We start from the raw sequence: 13,910 nt of genomic DNA, 5'->3' as shown, positions 1-13,910 counted from the left end.
AGGCTGTAGACCCGTTGGGGAGAAAAACGACAACACACTCTCTTCATGTTCTCAGTGGGGTGTTTACTGTGCAGAGAATGCAGACCATGTGCCCAGTCCGTTCCTTGCAGGGAAAAAGGCACCGCCTCCCAGGCCATTGTCAGTCGGCCCTGCAGGCAGCAGCCGTCCCTGAGGGAAGCCCTCCAACCCGCTGACATTATTTGGCAAAGGAGCGCTCGACGCTACCCGCTCTCCTGCGCCAGCAGCTGCCCGCCAGGCAATCCTTAGTAAAGGCCACGCTCGCCCTGCGTTATAAGGATTGTGCCTGAAAAGCGAAGCGCCGCCTGCATTTTGCATTCCCGACCGCTCGCGTTCTGGCACGTAGCGAGCACGTAGCCCTCTATATTGCCTCCCACAGCCCTTTGAATGTGGGGCTGATCACTGCTAGAGCAGACAGCAACTCCTCCTCAGTCTATCCAGGGGGATTCAGTGGAGCTTGCTAAGTAATATTTGGAAAATGCCCCTAAGGGCTGCAAGCAAGCAAGCAAGCGGCCACCTTCGACTACAGAGCTAGGCAGAAAGTGGACCGGGATTTTACTGATAGATCTCTGGGTGATTTGAAGCAGGTCGCAAGGGTTTTTGACTCGTTGATAACAATGGCAGCAACAAAATTACTCTCTCCCTCCAAAATACATACATACATATCTACTGAAATAAGAAAGCTGTGTGCGGGGAAAACCTGGAGTTTTGTGTAGAAGGACTGTGAGTTCAGTTCTATACTTACACTCAGAACAAATTCCTGGGTTGTGGGCTCAGAAATGACAGCTCTCACACTAGTTTGCACAAATTAGATATTGCACAAATATCTAAATGGTATAACAGGACGCTTGTTGTTGATAGCTTTAGCAAAATGCTCAGAGTATAAAATATACTGTACATATATTACTAATATCTATTACTATACTAATACATCTATATCTATATCTATTACTAACTTACATTACTAACAGTGAACTCATTCTCTTGAGTGTGAATCCTTATGTAGAAAATATGGCATTATCCTCACACAAGGACCTAACATAAGGGCTGAGGAAACTGGGAGGTTTGCATAAGCAGAAACAATATTTAGAAAAATAGAACCCTAAAAGCGGGCTGGGGCAGCCGCTCACTGACAGAAGGGTGGAGCACTACAGAATCAAAAGTGTTTTAAATGTATGTTTTTTGGTCTCATTTATTATTTATCTTTTAAACAAATAAAATGTTTAGTTTGAGGAACTCTGAAAGACAATTATGTCATCTTAATCATTCTTTCTTTCCCAGTGCTTTTTTTCTGGGGGTATGCAGGGGTACGCATGCCCCCTAAACATTTTGTGAATCTTTGTACTTTTGTCAATTTACTGTATTTATTTTTCATGATTTGAACTATAAAATGGTGTTTTTCTTGAGTCAAAATGAGAGAACCCCTAAACTTTTTTTTTTTTTTTTAGAAAAAAGCACTGGTGTAGCCTACACCTCAAGTTAAACTAAATTCAGCAGCTGATTCAGGCTGCATTCTCCACCTCCCCCCAAATTCCGATTTTTGGGAAGATAGCCAGACATCCCTCCCCCACATAATTGGGGTGTTTTCTCTCAGTTAAAGCGTTACACCTAGAATTGCAGCTGCCTATGGTTGCCTGTTAGCGCCTCCCTCCCCCTGTAAAAATAGCGAAATGCTTGCTTCTTGCCACAACACAGATAGAAAACAACCTAATGCTTGCTCAGTAGATCTCACTGTATGAGGACAAACTTGTTATCCAGCACCATTCTCGATAAAAGGCAGCCAAGAATCACGGTCACCACCTGATTTATTTCAATTATGGGACCCTGAGGCCTTCCAGATGTTGTAGACTTCAACTCCCATGGCTAATGATCAAGGATGATGGGTGACAGAGTCCAACATCAACTGAAGAGTCAAAGGTTCCCAACTTCTGGCTGATTCAGACTCTCATTCCCAACAGCCTGTGTTTGAATTGCATAACAGGGCTTTGTACTTTTTGGATACTGCTCTCTTTTGTAGTCTGAGCAGCCGAACTCTCACTCTTTCTTGAATGAAAAGTACTGAGATAAATTTCTAACCTATGTATGCTCCTTAAAAATAATTACAATTTCTTATTTAAACTGTGTCTTGAGGGAGCAGCATCAGCTTGCAATGGAATTAATGTGAAGGAAGGGGGAAGCAGGAGTAGTATCTTGCCAGCTTCCTTAAGTTTTCCAGAAAGCTGCATGAGGTAGGGTAGTGCTTTTCAACCTTTTTAGTATGATCCACAGGTCCAAATTTACTTTGTATTTACTGACCCAGTGATTTATTGTCACATGAATTTTGGACCTTAGCTCTTTGGCAGCCATCAGTTTTATGCATTTTAAGTGAAGCTTTGCCGACTTTATAACCATCCAAGCAAAAATTGTTCTTGATGCCCCCATTAATGTGGAATTGTTGAACTATTTATAGTACTTACAAATTCAATCAGGTTTTTTTTTTATGAGAATGTAAGAACACCAGTCATGACTTCAGAATATTGCTTCATAAGCCATAAAAATGTATTCTATAAATATACCAAAGTGGTGTTAGATGAAACTATTAACAATTTTCAGTTTGTCATCTTTTCATTCATGGTCAAGTCTGTTTTGGCAAGTATTGGTGGGATCCCTAAAGCTTGTGTTTTGCCAATGTGTACTCAGTGTGGGATCTGAGATTTTATCTTCATAGCAGTCATTGCATGAAAACCTCCAGCAAAGGTATCGGCTACCAAATTGCAGCAGCAACGGTACTGCTTCATTAGCAAGCTCAGGATACTCAGTACAGTGGTACCTTGGGTTACATACGCTTCAGGTTACAGACTCCGCTAACCCAGAAATAGTGCTTCAGGTTAAGAACTTTGCTTCAGGATGAGAACAGAAATCGGGCTCCGGCGGTGCAGCAGCAGCAGGAGGCCCCATTAGCTAAAGTGGTGCTTCAGGTTAAGAACAGTTTCAGGTTAAGTACGGACCTCCGGAACGAATTAAATACTTAACCCGAGGTACCACTGTAGTGAGTAATTTGGTGATATGAAGCCAACATCCAGTTAATTTCAGTTCCCAAAAAATATTGTTGAGTGTCCTATCATATGACAGTTCAAGAAGTTATCCTTTTTGCAGTGTCTGCAAACACCATAGAATTTTAAAGCACATTTAAAGCATGTTCACAAAAAGAATCCCGGTAACTGTAGTTTGTTAAGGTTGCTGGGAATTATAGCTCTGTGAGGAGAAAACTAGTTTCTATTATTCTTTGGGGTAGTGTGTGTGCTTTAAATGTGCCTTAAATGTATAGTATTTACACAGCTAAATACAACTTTGTGATATCAGTTGCAAATGTGTTTCACACACATTCACACTTCTGATTCTTCAGCAGACAATTTGTGGACAAATGTTGGCTAAGCAAACTCAAATACCTTTGGCTAAACCAGTGTTTCCCAACCTTTTTTGGGCAAAGGCACACTTGTTTCATGAAAAAAATCTCGAGGCACACCACCATGCCAGATGGGGAAAGGTCACTTTTTACTTATGTAAAAAAAAATAAAAAATAGTAACAGCATAGAAGGTAATGGTTAGGCTAGCATCCCTCTTCCAAATATGCTAGGTTTTTATTTGCAGGGACTGTTCTACATGGGAAAGCATTCAGCACTGTCATTCTCCCATCTGCCATCTGAATTGGTACTATTCTGGGTCAACTTACTCTGCTGCATGTGTAGATGAAAATGGCACCAAGTGCGGGGGAGGGGGCAGAACAGGTTTCAGATACGGGATATTAAGCATACACGTACTTCAGATTGAACTGGTTGCTTGCTTTGCAAGTTTTCATTTCCCAAATGACTGCCTTGGCAAGCGCAATACCTACCAGGCTCAACGCCGGTCTCGCGCTGCCGCTTCCCGCGCTCTCAAGGACCTGGGAGGAGGAAGGCATGAAGGGAATCCTGAAGGCGCGAAAACCTCGCGCATGCGCAGGCCTTCCGCCTGCGACAGCCCAGTAGGCCGGCTGAAGCGAGCGGCGATGGGATGTGGGAGGGAGCTCGCTCGCCGCCCCGCGTGTGCCTATGTGGGGCACGTTACAGCCCCGTGACGTCAGCGCCACGAAGGCAGCCAGGCAGGCAGACGGCGAGAGCACCGCGCTGGGCGGCCTCTCCTCGCCGCCGCCACCCCGCCTCTCGCCGCCCGACTCGCCCGCCTCCCTCCCACGGCACACCAGGCAACGTCTCGCGGCACACTAGTGTGCCGCAGAACACCGGTTGGGAAACACTGGGCTAAACTATTAGTCAACTCTGGTGGTAGATCTGATGATGGTTCACCATAAGGTGCTCATACAAGTTGTTGTTTTGAGTATTACAATTTGCCTCTGATGTGTAGATGCCACAGGTTTTCTGACCCACTGGTTGGGAAATACAAGTAGGGAGTGATTCAACATACTCTTTTTTGCAGTGATGGCAAGCAAGGTAGACTTTTTAGCTTGCTTAGCAATGCCGGTGATCCTGTTTTAGGGTCCATTTTGTCAGTGGATTTATAAAATATGTAATGTGGGGTCTCAAAATGGTTTGCCTGTCACATCGACTGATGTGTCAAAATCTGGAAGACATTATTCCTAATTTTAGATATGTGGAGATGGTTGTAATTATTTTCTGGTGCATATGGTCTAACTTTTTGTTTTTCCCCCTTCAAATATCTGAGGTTGAGCCATTGAGTTGAAAATAGGTTCCACTGCTAAGATGTGGTGGGCTTTCTCTTAAACTCCTATATTTTGTCTATAGAGCTAAAATAATTAGCTTTTTGGGTTTTATAGGAGGAAAGGGACTTGAGGTTGTTTCCAGCTTCTACTTAAGACATTAAAATCAATGCACCTACATTAACAATATTAACCAATTTCAGCAAGTCTGCTCTGAATAGAACCAAGCTGAAAGCAATCCTTGGTTTTGAGAAGTGTGTTTCCTGGCATGTAAGGTTTTGATTTTTGGCACTGAATGGATGTGTTCCAATAAATGTGCCTTAATTTAATTATTCCATAATTAATTTCTAAATAAAAGATGCTGGAACTCACCTTTGTCTGAAAGCTGTTTGTGCCCTTCCACTCCCATCTAATGAGGGGTACAAAACAGTTCCTTTCACAGGAGGGAGGCTGAGGCACTCAATTCAAGTTTAAAGGGACATTTTCATTTGTTAATACTATTTCAGTTCCGATTTGGGAAAATGAAATGAAATAAAAAAAGACAGGCCCTCCACTTTACTAGCTGCAACAGTGAGAATAGTACAATCCTAAATTTGTCAATTTAGAAGCCTCACCAAGTTCAGTTGCAGGTAAATAAATGTGTATGGGATTGCAGCTTAAATTATGCAAAATGCATGGATATAAATTACCGTAACCAAATGATATATTTCTGGCTACACATTACTTGCCTTGTTTTAATCCCCATTAGTTCCAAGGTAATCCACAAAGACTACAATCATATATATACTTCCCTGCCGGTCCCATTTAGTTTATGACTGAGAAGACATGCACAGTATTGCTCTGCCAAGCAGCATTAAAGTTCAAAACACAGCTGGTTCTTCAGCTAAGTGGTCTCATTGGCTATAATGCAAGTTTGCAATAAATGAATGCCTTTGAAACTTGATCCCATTAAGGTTATTCATAGTACTCTAAACACAGGTACAAGTTGTCTGTCTACACAGGTACAAGTGTTTGCGTTGATTCATGCCGCCCAGCTATTTACAGAGATTATACACTCACTGAAAGTAACATGTAATCACCCCGTTATGTTTAATGATCCCAATGCAATTAGTAGGGTTAACTTTTAAATAAGTGAGCATATAATGCAAAGCTTGTAAAATGTGAGTTTCACAGTTTTGTACTCTGTTATTCCTAAATCCAAATTAGGGTATTTCCCCCCCTAAGGGCCACTAAGCATTGTTTTGTTTGTTTGTTTGTTTGTTTATCCTATTCTCTCTTTTGTCTCCAAGTATCTCAATTGTATCATAGCTTGAGCAGGTCAGTCATAACTTTGTACTGTAGTCCTACAATCATCAACAGACCCAGTGAAAGAAAAAAACCTGCCCTGTCTTGTGCTCTTTAGGAAGAATCAGAGCTCAATTGGAGCATTCATTTTGTATGCAGGCAGTTTCAATCCCCAACATCTACTGATAGGGCTGGGAGAGGACCCCACCTGGAACTCATGCTACAATGGTCTGACCCTGTTTAAGGCACCTTCCTAGGTTCCTGTGTTATTTCCTGCATGTCAAGCTTCTATTATCAGAAGGAATGAGTGCATTCTGATTTTTTTTGTACCAACAATCAGAGGTAACTTTTGAAGTGATGACCATGATTGTCTACTGTTGCCATCTTTGTACTGCCCTTGCTCATTCACCTTTTAAGAACCTGATACAAAGAATGCCTCTTGTTACATGTACACCCCCCCATCACAAGAAAACTGCAACAAGTTAAAAAATGGCAGCTCTGCATGTCAAACAGATTCCCACGTGAGTAGGTATAGTTAAGGTTGAAGGAGTCCTTGAAAACCAGGTGGAGGTGGTACTCCTGCTCTGCAGCCCAGGTGTACAATAATTTTCATAATAAAAAAATTCCTTCCATGCACACGAAAGCTCATACCAAGAACTAACTTAGTTGGTCTTTAAGGTGCTACTGGAAGGAATTTTTTTATTTTGACTATGGCAGACCAACACGGCTACCTATCAATAATTTTCATACATATGAGAATTTATGATATCCCTATTATGGATTTTGCATTCTTGTACACAATGAGAATTCAAGATTAGAAGCTGTGGTTATTTTGCTCATGGTAACTAGCAAAAGCACGAGAATTAAGGCAGGCTGGATGGTTAGGGAAAAGCCTGTTTCATATATTTTTAACATTTGAAGTTATTGCTACAGAAACCACCTATAGTTCAATCTCCAATGTAGGTTTGCCTTTTTTCTTTTAATGATGGCTTCTCTGAGTGTTGCTGTCATGGATGAGGCATTGCAGAATAATTTCAAGATTTCCAAGCTTGCAGCCTAGGTGAAAGGACCTTCTGGCCCTCCAGCTGTTGCTAAACTACAGCTCCCATCATCCCTGCCCATTGGCCATACTTGTGGGGGCTAATAGTTGAAGGAAATAAAATTAGAAAAGAACAGTCTTGGTATGGTCAAATGGCTTGTAGACCAAGATGATGTCTATGGTGGAAGCATATGCATTTCTGAGGTAGGGAAGTTGCATTCCTGACATTATTGCAGAAGAGAAGGAAAATGCACTTTATATTTCTGCATGGCAAGAAGAGAGCTGAAGTCAGTCAGAGGTGCACACTGGAGACAGGGAGTGGGCTTCTGGCTTTGCTTAGGTTTTCCCCCAAGAAAGAACTTCACATTTAGTAATCACCTTCCTACTTCTTCACCCTTTTCTGCCTAAGAGATAGTAACCTCATTCTGCCTAACTACAGGACACAACATTTTAAATTCTGGGATAGTGTTTATCATTGCAGATTACAAATAAAACATGACAAGCTGCATGTTGTGAAAGCTAGACCCATCTGCATACCAGATAGATATGAGAATTTTCTGTTTTAATAAGATTTAGACCCAAAGTATCTTTTAATGGCAGTACACCTCCACTGATTTGCAGAGCTGTAAGCTCTTATTTCCTGTAAAGGCACTGCAAGTTCGCTACCGAAGAATGCACTGAGTGTCAGATTAACTCACCCCCTTTTTTTAAAAGAAAGGATGAGGCAAGTCAGTCTATAGAAACTTGATGTAATTTCTATCCTAAAATTAAGAGGGATCTTTTTCAATCCACTGAACTGTGGAGCTGCTATATGGCTTTAGGGACACTGTGTTTCTCTGTCATTTTACTCTGCGCTTCAATTCTTACGCAGAAATCTGCTCACTGTTTTTATAAAATCCTGGCTGGATTTCATTATACTTAATATTTTGTTTGCAAGCATCTGTTATAAATGCTGTAAGTGAGTGTTAGTTCTAATTCATCAGTTTTGAATGAGCATTTGGCTCAAGAACTGGAAAGCAATTTCATTTTACATGTATGTGTGCGATATATGTATGTGTGTGAGCATGCTTGTGGGAAAAGGATTTAAGCTAATAAATTTAAAACAACCTAACAAGGAGACAAAGAATGATGCATAGAGTGACAGTACAAAAACGCAATGATTATGAAAATTCATAGAAGATTAAAATAAAAGCTGTAGCTGGTGATGTGTCATCAACAATTGCAATTTAAAAATGGAATTTTGTATCTCCAAAATCTACTGAAGAACTACAATTTCAAATTTATCACACTGAGCGCATTGCAACTTTGCACCTTCACCCAGACAGGAAACACTCTAAATACTCATAGGACTGTAGATGCAGAGTTCATCCTAAAACTAAAGCCTCTGGCAACGTTATTACCTACAACAATTTTCTAAGAGCCACTTTTATTGTATTTTTGCAACACAAATAATTGTACATTACCCTGGAGTTTTATCATCTGTGATAATATGTATTAAATTTTACTTCTTTCACTGTACTTTCCATCCAGCCTGCATTGCCCTGTGTATTTACTGTTCTAAAATAGAGTTTGTCAGGGCTAAGGCTAGAGCCTGACTTTGAAACTAAGCCAATCCAGAAAGGGCTATAACAGGCGGAGAAACATTTAGAAGACCTTGTATGTAGTAGCTCAGATAAGCACCAAACTGACAGGAATTCTATAGTACTTAATAATGCAAAACCTTCCTCAAACTCTCAGGACCATCCGCTTCAGCAGAAACAAAGATGCATCTACAGTAGTTAAATGTTAACTACACAAAACACTGTATGTGTAGCTAACTATTTCTCCATCTAAGCTTGTGGGCATGACCAAAATCGGACCACCAAATTGCTGCCCCTGGATGGCACTCATTTATAGAGGGAGGCTCAGTCTTCACAGCACTCATCTAATTAAATTAGAACTGCTGGTGTCAGAGCAGACTGCCATGCTTATAATTTGCCTGCAATCACCACAAATTCCTCAGGTCGCCTTGCATGCCAACCCACTGAATTGTGGAATGGTGTCTTGACACTTCTGTTCCGATAGTTAAACCCTGGGCAGTATTCTGGACTCTGGAGGTTCTTTTGAGGATCAAGTGCTGTCCAGATCAAATATGCAGACAGCATCCCACCTAGATATGAAGAAAAGTTTCCATAGCACAAGTAGAAGCGAATATAGTGTCACAGCAAAATGGACATTGATCATCTTCATTACAGCCCAAAATACGCATGTTTCAAAAACACACATAATGGTATGTTACTATACATCAAATTGATCGCCGTAGTTTTTTGTTTTGCAAAAGCATACCATCTTCTTTCCCCAGTTTAAAATAAGCACCAATTGAAGGGGAAAAGAAGAAGGGAAGCATAAAAAAATCAGTCTGTCTCACACAGTTTATTTAACAATAGGTAATAAGAAATCAATTAACAGTCTATACAGTGATCGAAAGTTCATATTTATAAGTAATCAACTTTAATTGCATGATTTACAACATTTGAGGGTTTTTTGCTTTCTATTTTCAAGTTTTACAGAAAATGGAAGAGGAGGAAATGGGAGGGGAGGGATAGAGAAAGCAAGCATAAAGAAGAAACCCCAGGGATTTACTCTCAGGTTAAAATTATACCCTTGGAATAGTTTCTTACCCTCTTTATTTTTTCCTTTGTTAGATGTAAAAATAACGAAAAAAATTCTTTCAAGAAAACAAAACCACAATATATATACTACATCCATTTGGCAGCTGCCCCGTGTATTTGCAAAAAGTTGTCTTCTCTCTACATGTACAAATTTTAATACTTGAAGTTTAAGCTCAGACTCTGGTATAGAAAATTCTTGGAGGACAAAAGTAGACTTCAGGAGGGAGACTGGGTTACTTAATAATTTTTACAGTTTTTAAAAGAATTGACATCTTTCCAACCAAAGAGGAAAAATTGGTATTTATCTTTAATATATATTTTTATATATTTATATATATGCACTGTATTTTAAAGCAACATTCACCCTTTTTGTCCTCCAGTTTTAGGAAATGTTCTGTTTTTTCTGTTTTTCTTTTTTTCTTTTTTGCAGTAGGCATGAGAAAAACCAGAATAGGGAAAAAAGTTAACCATCTGCCTCAGTAAATTATAACTATCAATATTACATATTTTCATTAATTTAAAAAAAAAATAAAACCTATTGGAGGCTAGAGAAGGAAGCCATTTGGTCAGCAGCCAAATAACTATCCCCTCCCAAGCACCTCCCCAACGCACGCGAAGGGAAAACAAAAACAAGTAAAAGGACTGGTTATGACCCCAGCCATAACAAAAATATATTTTCTTTGTATTCTATTGTCCCTCAGGTTCATTTTGTTGGTTTCTCATTTTTAAAACCACAAACTACTGCTGCAGAGTTCAGATGTATTCCAGGGAAAAATGTTCTGCTAAGAAAGATTCAAAAAAAATTGTCTTCAGTACAAAAAGTCTTGAGAAAATAAGTTTTTTTTTTGCTCCCAAAATGCTACAGTGTGTCTTAGTGTATGTCTAGTGTACTCTGTGAAAGGTTTGAATTCAAGTCTGAATTATCTGAGCCGAGTCCCAGTTCTGTGGCACTTGCACCATGGAGGCCTGCCATGCCTGGATTGCTAGCAAGCTGAGAAAGCATTGCACTCTGGTCCGGGCTGGCAAAGTGCCCTTGATCCATGGGGTTAGCCTGGGCAGCTACCAGTCCTGGATGAGGGGAGCTGGTCTGCGGGGAGACGTGATGTGGAGAAGGTTGTGGCTGCATCCTAGGGGACGGACTGGAGTGGGGTGGCTGGGACTGGGGACGTGGTGAAGGGACAGGCTGTGGAGAACGCACTTGATTGGTGAGCGATGACGGAATCTGCTGGCCTTGTAAGTGTGGGGACTGGGCCTGGCTAGGGAGCATGTGCTGTTGGGGACTCATAGGATTGGGCTGAGCTGGTGATCCCATCTGCTGCTGAAGTAGCCTCTGCTGGAACACCTGCTGCAAACTGGATCCCGTCTCTGCACTCATTGCTTGTGGAAGCTGGCTCATTTGTCCCATATTCCCTTGTTGCATTTGCTGCATGTGATGCTGCATCCGCTGCTGTTGTTGTTGTTGCTGCTGCTGCTGCTGCTGCTGAGAGTACCCAACTCCCTGGGGCTGCTGGAACTGATTATGGTTGGCCATGCCAGGCCCCAGCCCTGGTCCTGCTCCCTGACGCTGCTGCTCCATCAGCTGCCGTCTCATTAGGATTTCCCGAAACTGGGGAGACATGGTTGCTGCAGGATTCATGTTCATTTGCTGTGCCTGAGGATTCATCCCGCCCATGGCCTGCTGGGGTGGTGGCTGCTGGGGTGGCGACTGCTGGGGCATGCTGGGCCTCTGGACGCCTGCTTGCATCGGATTCATATTTTGCATGCCTTGATTGGGATGCACACCTTGCTGTCCTGGCATGGCCTGCTGCTGCATCCCTGGTTGCCCTTGAGGCATTCCGGGCTGTCCCGGCATGCCCTGTGGATTCTGGTTCCCAACATACTTGGCAGCCCTCTGCTTGATGAAAGCAGCTAACAGCTGAGGGTTGGAGTGCAGGATGTTAAGCACCTGCTGCTGCTGCATGGGAGAGCTGGGGGACCTGAGAGTCCGCAGCAGGTTTTGTAAGGCTGCCTGGGGCACAGAGCTTTGCTTTGACGGAGCAGCGCCAGGGACCTGACCCATTCCTGGCTGCTGCGGTGACATACTCATCTGCTGCCCAGCCTGGCCCATTGACATCATTGGTCTCTGCATTCCTGGCTGCAGCTGCTGAGGTTGAGGCAAGCCTCCCTGGGCCCATGCGGGCTGCTGCTGAATTCCTGATGGTCCCATCCCTTGATCTATATGGCCCCCGGGACCTCTGGCCATCTGAGGGGGTGTTACACTCATAGGCTGTATTTGATTCATCTGGGGCATCTGGTGTTGAATTGGCCTCTGGAAAATTGGATGGGCCATCTGCCGCTGGTGGTCAGCTACTCGCTGGATCTGCATGGCTATTTCCACAGCAGCTGCAGGGGGCCCCGGCATAGGTGGCTGAGTAGCCTGAGGAGTTGTTGGAGGAGTTACCTGGCCACCTGCCTTGCCTTGGGAGACAGCACCAGGAGGCTGAGTTCTTGACATGCTATATGGAGGCATGTTATTGGGAGGTACGGGTTGTGGCTGCGAGGCATGCTGGGGTGGAGGCTGCGGCTGTGGGGTCTGAGGAGTTGGTGGCTGCTGGCCTGTCGGAGTTGTTGGTGTGGCTGGTGTTGGCGAGGGCAACCCTTGCTGCTGGCCTACTATGCCGGTCCTCTGCATGCTTGCCACCCTCCTCCGGAGCATCTGGGCCTGCTGCAGGCGGTGCTGAAGCTGCTGCTGACGAAGCTTGTGTTTGATGTTGAGGCAAAAGGGCACTGGGCACTTGTTCTCCTGGCAGTGCTTAGCATGGTAGCAGCAAAGAGCAATGAGCTGCTTGCAAATTGGGCACCCTCCATTGGTTTTGCGCTTGCAACCTTTGGTGTGCTGGACGACCCTCTTCATCTTCTGACAAGACGGCAATGAGCAGTTGGCATTGCGGCACTGGCAGGCATGGACCAAAGACTGGATGCAGCGCTGGATGCTCAGGCGACGTGAATCACCAGGACTCTGCGTAGTGGCTGTCTGTTGGTTGTTGCTTTCATCGTCAATACCAAGGCCCAGTTTCTCCATCTTGTGCTCATGGTTTTTAGAGTTATAGCAGGTGATACATAAGTCATAATCCTAAAAACAGAAATGATCAGTCAGATAACTTGCCTTATTCCCTGACAGAGGCACACATCTCTAAAAAATTAAATAGCTGATAAAAGATAGTCTTAATTAACAATGCAATCTCAAAATGCTAATGATGACCTGTCCAAGAAAAAAAAATCATGAAACTTGGAAAGGCATAAACAAGCATTCACTGAAAACTATGCAATGACTATCAGCCAAAGTGGCTCAAGTGTCAGTTCTCAGGGGAAGAACAGCAAGACTGATATGGTGAGCAACAAAAGTGAAAGGTTGCTCCCATCTCAGACAGATGCAGACTTGAAAGAGGCCAGGAGTCACCAACCAGTGACTGATAGCCCCATAAAAAGGTCCTAAGTTTTCATATATTTATTTATGTTTTTATTTTTTAGCCAATAAGTGAAGCCAGCTGTGATTAGTAAGTTAGGTAACAAGAACTACTTGGGTTCTGAAGAGCTGTTGTTTCCCCCCTCCCTCAGAGCACTCTTCATGCTTATTTTCTAGTAGTCCTTGGAATCTCTGTAATTTGCCATTTCTTTTTCCCTAGCAACCACAATGCATCTTTCCTATGGTGAATTCATCTGAGATCACGTAATCCCTAAAAGTTATTTTCTCAAATACTACTACACAATGAATGTGGGTAGATGTTGAAGAATCCCCGTCTCCAAAAGGAAAATCTGAAATCTTTGCAAAGTGGCTTAAGTATGTCTTCTGCTTTGCAGGAGCTAAAGAACAAGCACCTACTAAGAATGGCAGAGTCAGAAGTTTGAGTCCCTTTGTGTTTAATAGGCTTTACTCCCAGGTAAGTTGGTATAGGAAGGCAGCCTAGGCTTTGGTCTAGGGTTGAAAAATGGGGCGAGGGAGCACTATTGTGTCTTTAATAGCTTTATGGGCAGGCAGAAATTCATCAGGAAATACAATTATAAGAAACTTCACAATTACTGTACTTTCTCTAATCTTGTGTTATGACATGCCCCCATGGCTGCCATTTTGTCACTGGTACCCACAACACTCTCAAAATTTGAAATGTGTCCATTGTTCCAAAATGGCTGATGATCCCTGCCTCAGGCAAACAGGGACCCTAACAAAAAAGGGCCGTAAGGAGAA

General features: G+C 42.8%; 1 protein-coding gene and 1 long non-coding RNA gene across 2 annotated transcripts in view; one reads left to right on the top strand and one right to left on the bottom strand.

Annotated features, from left to right (window-relative positions):
* The first annotated feature begins 5 nt into the window (after positions 1–5).
* On the top strand, positions 6–6,501 carry LOC310687510. Its single transcript, XR_014516452.1, has 3 exons — positions 6–1,191; positions 2,149–2,246; positions 6,001–6,501. It is a non-coding gene; the product is annotated as an uncharacterized lncRNA (long non-coding RNA).
* Positions 6,502–9,427: 2,926 nt separating this feature from the next.
* EP300 (EP300 lysine acetyltransferase) overlaps positions 9,428–13,910 on the bottom strand; it is a 78,624-nt gene continuing 74,141 nt past the window's right edge. Inside the window, exon 31 of the mRNA XM_083462576.1 lies at positions 9,428–12,797. Coding sequence (XP_083318702.1) covers positions 10,557–12,797 — 2,241 coding nt within the window. The 3' untranslated portion in view covers positions 9,428–10,556. The remainder of the gene's footprint in view (positions 12,798–13,910) is intronic.

Source organism: Podarcis liolepis (assembly GCF_965112155.1).
Source record: "Podarcis liolepis genome assembly, chromosome: 10".
NCBI lineage: Eukaryota > Metazoa > Chordata > Lepidosauria > Squamata > Lacertidae > Podarcis > Podarcis liolepis.
This window is presented reverse-complemented; position numbering and strand designations above follow the sequence as displayed.